This window comes from Atta colombica, unplaced genomic scaffold, assembly GCF_001594045.1.
Source record: "Atta colombica isolate Treedump-2 unplaced genomic scaffold, Acol1.0 scaffold281, whole genome shotgun sequence".
Classification (NCBI taxonomy): Eukaryota; Metazoa; Arthropoda; class Insecta; order Hymenoptera; family Formicidae; genus Atta; species Atta colombica.
In genome coordinates, this window is record NW_017259383.1 from 581,382 (window position 1) to 591,157 (window position 9,776).

The 9,776-nt window shown below is 34.0% G+C and overlaps 1 protein-coding gene across 10 annotated transcripts in view; it reads right to left on the bottom strand.

The window, feature by feature from the left end:
- LOC108689930 (probable phospholipid-transporting ATPase IA) overlaps positions 1-9,776 on the bottom strand; it is a 40,208-nt gene that overhangs the window by 14,339 nt on the left and 16,093 nt on the right. For 8 of the 10 annotated variants that reach the window (XM_018196918.1, XM_018196914.1, XM_018196921.1 and 5 more), the window contains exon 2: positions 8,421-8,772. In XM_018196918.1, the coding sequence (XP_018052407.1) occupies positions 8,421-8,772 (352 nt within the window). Of the gene's footprint in view, positions 1-1,211; positions 1,951-6,453; positions 6,478-8,420; positions 8,773-9,776 lie in introns of those variants that run through there. The other 2 variants (XM_018196924.1, XM_018196923.1) reach the window with 2 other exon arrangements.

A 9,776-nucleotide genomic window follows, 5' to 3' on the forward strand; every position in this document is an offset into this window, starting at 1 on the left:
ATTATTATTATACATAATAATGCTCTGCGTATTATATTACTGTAATAATATTACAAAATGCAATATGTTGGAACAAAAATTCGTAACACTATGAACGTCAAAATTCAAGTAGTTGTAACTTAAAAATGAACATAATTTAAATTTAAAAAAAGGATTTTAAAGTTTAAAATTCCTATTTTCGATAGGTCATTATGTCATTTAAGTTTCTATAAGTTCTATAATTTTTACATATAAAAAAAACTACAAGCTAGAAAATGGAAAATTTTTCTCTTACTTCGTAGGTCTGTCAGATTTAAAAGCAAACTCGTGAAAATTTTCAACTTAATAACATAAAAATTTAAAGTTTTTCTTACAAAATCTTTTTTTTTTAATATTTCTAAAATTTTTTGTTACTGAGTTATCGCAGATTAAATAAAAGAAGCATTATACTTTAATTACTCATAACTCTATCAAAAATTCAAATCGTGCAATTAAAAAACAGATTCTTAAAGTTAAAAAACACTATTGAATGTCACTATTGAATGTCAATTCTTTTTAAACATATAGACAAATGAAGCATCGTTACAAACTTTAGTTTCAACAAATGTATTAACAGTCAGATATTCTTCAGAATAAAAATAAGAGATAAGAGATAAATGTTTATAAAAAATTCTTAATTCTCTCGAGCATATTATTGATATTGGCGGCACTATCATTGACTTGTATTATGAGATAACAGGAACATTAAACAAGAAATTATCTTAATTCTTTTATATCCTATACATTGTAATATACATACAACAAATTTGAAGACATTATCCATTGAAATTATTTAGTTCTATCGATATTATCTGAGATATGAACATAATTTATATATTGAAAAAATATATTGGAAAAAATTAATTTGAAAATTTAATATTTAATATTTAAAAATTAATTTGAAAGAAATTAACTTTTTAGTATGAATTACTTATTGAAATAATTGCCCTTGAATTGAATTAAAAAAATTTTGTTATCATAGATCCATTAAAATCAAGTTTGAAAGACTAACAAAGACTAATAAAAAAGACTTCTTTGAGCGCTATTAAAGCATTATTAAATTGTTAGAAGTACACCATGAAAAAATCACCCGATCAGCTTCATCGACTATTGTATTTTTGTATTGACATTCCCGCGGTCTTTAGTATTTTGCTATTGAATTAATCGCACGCGCTTGTCCGGGGATGACTTACGGGTTTGGGCGTGCAAGTAAAGATGCACCCGGGATCGGAGTTCGTTGAACCATTGCATCAGCTTCGTGGCGGCGATTTCCATGATCGTCACTCGTCACGTGTACCGTTTCTTTTGTCGGATCTTTTTATCTCTAACTCTCTTACTTCTTCGCACGCACGTATCTCACATGTCTACACACGCGCTACGCCCTTGCCAATTCATGTTCCGTTCTCCGTGTTGCTCTGCCTAGACGAATGATAATCGAGTGTCTCTTTCTCTCTTTCACGCGTGCGGCACTTTGATAGGAATTCGTGCCGCAGCCGGATCGGAGTAGCAGCTGCAAGGTCGCCGCATCGGGAAAACGGCAACGGGGAAGACGACGGGAACGACGTCAGTTCCGCGACGCGGTTTGAATCGCCTGTAAAAACCCCGATGAATAATCCTCCCCCTTTAATTGCATCGATCGTCGCGCGCGATGTGCCGCGCAACGATATCGGTGCGCGTTGCGTTCGCTTCCATTCGGGGATTCGGGGAGGAGAAACATCGACGCCGACGCCGACGCGCCTCCACTGGTCGCGGTGACTTTTTGAGGTTATGCCGAGGCTGACGTGCTCGAGGAATGGTTTCCGTAAATAACGGTCGGCTTATCACAACACGTGATTATTCAGTTAGCCACGAAGTACGTTTGGTGGATGTCTGGCGAACGCACGACTTCGCGCGTTTCCGCGCGAAAAAAAAAGACTGCACCAATAGTTTGCACCGATGCATCGCGTCATACTAACGACGGCGGCGACGACGACGACGACGTTATTGTCACATGTTTACAGCGCTGCGTAGCGTGCATCTTATACAGGGTGTCCGCGTGTATTTCGTTGGCCTTTCTCGAGTCTTAATCCGCAATACTTCTACAGCACAAATGTACGCATTAATAATAATAAGAAAATTATTATAAAATACAATCAAATTATATAACACAAATATAGATATTTATATTATATAATAAAATAATATGATAATGATAATAATATTAAAGAAATAGAAAGTTTAATATTGAGATAGAACAAAAGTTCAAGAACAAAAATAGCGTTACGAACTTTTACTTTAAAATTTAAGCATTTGTAATTCCGTTAAAAATGAACAAAATTTAAACTTTAAAAAAGAGTTTTAAAATGATTTTAAGAAAGTAGAGATTTTAATAAAAAAGTAGAGATTTTATTAAAATCTTTACTTTCTAAAGATCACTACGCTTTTTGAATTCTTATGAAATCATTTTTCCTTATAAAAAATTACGAACTGGACAAAATGAGAAATTTTCTTCTTTATGGACTGTCACGTACTCAAAAACAAATTCATGAAGATTTTTGGCTTTCTATTGTAAAAGCTTGAAGTTTCCCTTACAAAATCGTTTTTTTTTAATGTTCCTAAGATTTTTTGTTATTGAATTATCGCGTTGTTAAATAAAAGAAACATTTTGACTTTGATTGCTTGTAACTCCATTAAAAATCATCATGCCGCAATGAAAAAAATAGATTCTCAAAGCTAAAACTTTTTGCTCTATCGAATAATATAACTGCCACTTTTTTTAAAAGAATATATAGACATGATACAACCTTAATAGGACACTTTATTCGAGGAACATTTTGGCAAATTCTTACGACATTCTTACGACATAGGGATATCCTCTGAATGGACGTTCTTTGGAACGTCCCTTGGAGATCTGTTATTAGGGAAATAAAACAACAAACTTTTTGTTCCAAATTTTGTTCAATATGTTTATAATAAATGCTTGTTCGTCAAAAAATGTTTAATCTGTGGATTGCTCGAAAAAATCAAAGTTTGACATCAAAAAATAAACGCACAGAAACGGGACACCCTGTATTCGTTCGATAAGTTTGACTGACCAAGAGTATCAAGAATTTACGATACGTGTTCCATGCGTGAAAAATCAACGAATGTATGAGAGATAAATGAGGATCTCTAGAACGTCGCGACGTCCTCGGCGTCGCAGAAACGATCCAACGTGACGCCGCGATGGATTTAATTAACGTCGGATTATCGATTTCCCGTCCGTTCGTAAAAAAAACTCGGCGACGCACTACGCCACGCCGAATACGTTGTCGTCCGGGAGATAACGATTACGTAATGCGGTTACGCGATGGTGGGCGGTCACGTAATCCCGGGCGTTATTACATCCCGTCCTCCGTTCGCATGCAAAACGTTCGCGCTCGTTTATCGAACGACCGTAGCGCTAAAATGACACGATTAGCATTTCCGTCGCGTACATTTCACCTCCTGACTTCGCAGATATACGCATGTTTATGACACATTGCCGTAAAATATGAAAACTGGATCTACGAGAAAATACTTCAAAAATATTTCAACAAAATATTTCAACAGAAACTACATTAACTACGTTCAGCAGAGAAAGCAGTTTTACAATTGTTGTAAAATTCTTTAAAGGCTTTAATTGTTTCATTTTTAGATAAACTTGTGATAATTTATCTAATGGATAAATTAAAGAATAAAAGCAAGATAAAGTAAGAAAGTAAGAAAATGAGCTGAAGTTTATCAAAAGGTGGAACAACGCAGCTTAATATGATTTATTTATGCATTTAGGTCCAGTGAAAAATTAAGAGCAAGACCAATCATGTTAAAGAAGTTTACACATATAAAGTGTTTTCTCTGCTGAACAGTCAAGAATTAATTTGAAATATAAATGTATGAAGAGAGCAGGGAAGTCTTGCTTTTAAATTTCGGAAAGGAAAAATAATGAAATTATGAAAATCATTTTTATGACCAAAAGTTAACTCGTTTGCTAATGCATATTTCAAGAAAGTTCACTGAAGATTCTCAAAGACTTTAATAATAGTAATCGACTTTCGTAAGACTTGAATAAAAAGTAAATATTCAACAAGGGCGAGTGAGAGTAAAAGAATTATGATAAACATCATGCGTAAATTATGTTTAACTTCTTTTTACATCATTTACAAGACGATCAAACGTTTCGACTCAATTCAAGCCATATCATCAGCATTTCATTAATATAAATGATGAATCTACAAAAGATAAATATCAGAATTGCATCTTCGGTGAACTCATCGTTCACATTAATGAAATGTTTGAATTTTAGATATCGCTGATGATGGCTTCGTCCAATTGTCTTGTAAATAATATAAGAAGTACAATTTATAATGGTTAAAGTACAGCACACCGCGCAGTTCTTTTACTCTCACTTGTCCTTGTTGAATACTTTTTATTCAAATCTTGCGAAAATCGATTAATTACTATTAAAATCTTTGAGGATCTTCAGTGAATTTTCTTGAAATATGCATTAGCAAACGAGTTAATTTGCTGAATATTTACTTTTTATTTAATATAAGTGTTTTAATAAATTTTGTGCCAAAAGAAATTTTGCCTCCTTTCTGATTGAAATCCTATATTAATCCTTTTTCATTATAATATATTTTTTTTCTTTTATTGCAAATTTAAAATGCGCTGTCATATATATATTCATCGGTTTGAACAAGATCACGGAAGTATTCGATCCATCATCAGAATTAACGCTATGTATGTCCCGTTTGATTGATCGTAGCAATTAAAATGTTAGTAAAAAAATTAGGATAATAAATTACATTTTGTAACATCATCATAAAACTGGATCTGCAATAAATAAAAAAAAATTTAATGCACAAATTACATTTTCCTTAAGAATTAATTTCAAGCACATTAATCTTCTCTTATTTTTAATATAGCTCATCTCTTTTAAAGCAAAACTAAAATATATCAAAAATGCAGACTATTTGTTGATCGGCTTGGGTTAGAAATTGGGTTAGGAATTATTCCATTACAACAGAGAATATGCCAAATGTGTGATATGTGAGCCAACACCAATATTGGATTACATATGAATTGGTGTCGGCTCACATTGGCATTTCCTTTCTATATCAATGTATTTATAATTCAATTTATTTTGGAGAGCCTTATTTTTGTATTTCTAATTTATTTTATTGTCCTTTATAAGAATTGCCTTGCTCGATCGATAATTCGAATATTAGAACATTATAGCAAAAAAAAATCAGATAATGATATCGCTTGTAATCATTACGTGAAGAAGATGATATATTGAAACACGCAATTCAGGTCTTTTATATTGTATTAAAAAGAGATATAAGAGAAGATAATGCTTAAAATTAATTTTTAAGAAAAAATGTAGTTTGCTACAGTTGTTTTTTTATTCATTACACTGGAAAAAAAGGGTCTAATGCATTAATTAAAATTCTAGTTGAAAATGAACAAATTAGAAGTTTCTCGTTGAATTTATAATTCTAGTTGAGATGATCCTAATTGAATTGAAAATTTTAATTGCTTTGACCAAAATCTTCTGATTCGCTAATTTTCAACCAGAGATTTTTTCACGAGAATAGATCAAGGTTATGCTCTTTTATGAAACTGAAAGGAGATTGTATCACCGGCAATGAATGTGGAATCAGAATTATTTATAAAACGAACTCTCTTTCAATTCTGTGAAGTTTAACGCTACGAAATAAATGCTATATTAGCGAGATTTTTAAACTGATGACATTTAATTTATTTATAATTCGTCCTCACGTTATTGTATAATCAATACGAAATACTCTCACATTTTAGCTTCGCGTAACTCAGTAAATAAAATATCGAATCGATCTTTCGTTCTATGCAATTTTTGTTTTGTAGGAAGTCAGAAGCGCATACATTGAAAAAAATACTTAATAACTACAAAATTAAATGAAATACGTTGAGAAAAGCTACGAGCCAAAAATAATGTATAACTTAATATAGATTAACGAAAGATAAAAAGTAGCGCTATATGAAAACGATTACAACAAACGACGTTTTGACTCCGACCGAGCCATTCTCAATTAAACATATAATACTGATAATTATAAATATACTAGTAATTATAAACGTAATACTAATCATTATAAACTGAGAAAAATGTTTGGTTGAAAATAGACAAAAACCAGAAGATTCTGATTAATTTAATTTAACATTTAATCAGAATCTTCTGATTTTTGTCCATTTTCAATTAAACATTTTTTTCAGTGTACAGGAATTTTTCAGACAGAAATTTCCAAAGTCTCTCTACATTTATTTCAATTCAGGTAAAAAGATCGCGACGCCAAAATTCTAGACGAATTGGTATATCTCGTTCGACGATTGAACGAGCCTTCCGCAAAGGAGAAAAGTCAACATATCTGGTCGCCCGTAATCGATCCTTCGTACCTTTTCTCCGTCTCTCCGTTAAATAATAAAACGGATACGTTCTACGCACGCACTTGCCTCACGCACACAATTTTTCGAAACGACACAATGCGGTACGGCAAGAAAACGGATACGATCCGATATATGATCCGCTCTCGCCCGAATCGGGGTAACGATTGCCTGAAACAAGTGCGTCTACATCATTAGACGCGCGTCGGAAGGAGCCTCTTCCCTCGCCACACCCCTGTTGGCGCAACGACGAAGACGACACGTCGGCGGCACTATAGGTGTTTACATGCACGTGTGTTGTTAACGCGCACACGCGTCGTCCCGGCTGATCGATTCCGTCGGGAAATCCGCGTCGCGCAATATCCAGGACGCCCATGGGATTCGCACGACTGCAAATATCCCGCAACACTTGGCACACGTTCAATGTCAAAATATCATGTTCAGATGCTGCTGGATTGATTATGGCACCTTTCCCGCGAGTGCGACGCAATGCGATCCCGAGATTGTTATGTACACCCTGAGTTTCACCGAATAGATTTCTGTTAAACTATAGAAAACATAGAAAACAAGAGTTAAACTCCCTCTATTCTGATTGGAGGAAAAGAAGAAGCATTCCCAGTCTTGCTGAATGGATTTCCGTTAAAGATTTGGCTCTGAAGCCAAGAGCCAAACTCTCTCTACTCCGACCTTGCAGTCGACGGTACCAAAAAAAGTGAAATGCTTCCCAATCGTAAATGGTGTAAAGTCAGAATCCAAAATCCGCAATAATATATGAAAAAAGAAGATAAGTCTCCTTGAAGTTTGGACTTGGAATTCAATAATTTTTGTAATGCTTTTTATTGTTTTTATGCAAGGCTCATGCTTGTTATCGATGCAGCACTGATTCCAAGGGGTGGCCCAGACGAATGCGTCTATCACATTCACGTGCTACACTGAAAACGCATGCGCCCATCGTCGGCAACAAGTTGGTGTCAGCACCGACCGTACTCCGGAACGCAACGACTCCACGAAAGGAAGCGTGGAGAAGTGTGCAGTGGCGTGAATATACATATAAACGGCATCGATAGGCCAAGGACAAACTGACGACGCCATTAGTGGGGTGGTTTCCTCCCCCTACAACCACTTAAAAGGGCCACATTTGGCGAATACCATTACTATCACGAGTCCCACCAAGCTTCGTTTTGTATTGAAGAATAGAATCTTTAGTGCATAGATAAAATTAAAGATTTCTAGGTAGAAACCTTGAATTGATTTTATCAAGGAATTCTTGTAAATTATCCCTAGTTATCAGGAAAATTGATAATCGCCGAACTAAGGACTTTAGCAACTAAACGTTATTTGTCGTTCAATATAAGACTTTTGTTCACTCATCACTATTACCTTAGATTGTGATGTCAGAAGCGCGAAAATACACGATAAAAATTCTGGCCATGTGAAATGAAAATAAAATGGATTGCAGTGTTCTAATGAAATTAGAAATACACCGCAATCGATAAAACCAATTTATAAAGTGCATCGAAAATTCCTTTTATTTTGTTAAATACTAAATAATCATATGTGTTTACGGAAATAAACGGTTATGCATAATTCAGTTTCATATATCTAGAAATAAATTATGCATAACTAGAAATAAAATAAGCTATGGCAAACTATTAAATTAATAATATAGCATAATAATATAACAGAAATAAGTATGTGTAATTTAATTTCTCCCCAAAAAAATAAAAATATAGTTTTCAATATATTTTACAAATTTATTCTGTTAATTGCAAATATTGTTTTATTAAAAAATATTTCTATTCAAATATAATTTGCCAGAATTGTTATTGTACTTTTTTGCTGCTGATGTCATGATCTGAGATAGTAGTGATGAGTAAACAGAAGCTCTAAAGCGAAGTTCGTTTCAATAATAATTTGATTCATTATCTACGTAGAACGTATTAATTCTAAGTAATTAATTGATAAATTAATTTACTTACCGGAATCCGGTGATCCGGTCTCCTGCAGCTCGATGTGCTCCCGCGTTCTCCGTTTGCTACTGCCACGTGTAATGGGATCCAGACGAAGACCGATATTGTCGACATTATCGATGTCTCCGAGATCGATGGGGCTGCCGATGATGAAGGGCCCGGTGGATTCCTGTTGTGCGCCGTTGTTCGCTCGGTTAACCGCAGGTGACGCGTTGTCGTTGTTGTTACTGCTGCCGTTGTGCAGGGATGTGTCGTCCATATGCGGTATGGAAGAGAGATCCGGCGGGGTGAACGGTCGCAACGGCCCAGGACTGGGAACCCGGGGGTTCCCCCTGGCTGGTTGCATTGACTGTGCCGGCGCCTGCAATGAAATCGACGACACGATCGATTTACTCGTGACCTTTCACCTCACCAACGCGAGAATACATAATGCATAGCTATAGTCAATGCGAGAGCTGATTCGTATACTGATTTCGGTACGCTGAGAAAAAGATAAGATATAAATTAAGAAAGAAAAATCGTATAGTATCGTAAGTTCCAAGAAATTTGGTATTATAGTGAATGGCAAAAGTTCTGAAACAGCTAGTATCTCAAAAAATATTGATTTACTTAAAAAATATTTGAAACAAAAATAATAGGGTTTCCAAAAAGTAATCAAATGATGATATTAATTTGACCTTGGAATGATCTGAGGAAATGCTTTCAAGGTCAACATAAAAACGGTCTTAAACGGATTCAACTCATTTTTCATAGTATATCTTTATAGCTGACGTTGAGACGTTTCCAGAACACTGGTTACAAACTTTTTCTTCATAAGAACTTTCCGAGTTTCCGAACGGCATTTGAAAGTTACAGTATCGCCGGCATTAGCATTAAATTTCTTGGAACCTATGAACCTATACGGTTTATTTGTCTTTTTTTTTAAATTTACATCTTATGTCTATTAATATCAAAGATTTTCACTAATTTGTTGTACAAATCGAGATGATCTTTGGTTAGAAGGTTTTTAACGTTCGAAGAAAAGAATATCTTATGTTCAGAATTTGAATCGTATTGTCTGGGCATTATCAAATTTTAGATTAAAGTTAATGCCGATTTAGGATCAAAATTATCTCATTTTACGGTATAGTAATATTTTATTAATCGAACATTTGATTGAAATTATTTTACTAAAGCTTTTCATCTAACTATATAATTTCTGATATTATTATTAGATTTTTTTCAATGTAGCAAAGAATAAATGACGCGATGGTAAGAAACAACTAATATGGAATTCATATCAAAGATTTTGTAATTTCCTTTAGTGACTTCCTTTAGTTTCTTAACCGATTAATCATCGATATTAATATAATATATATATATATA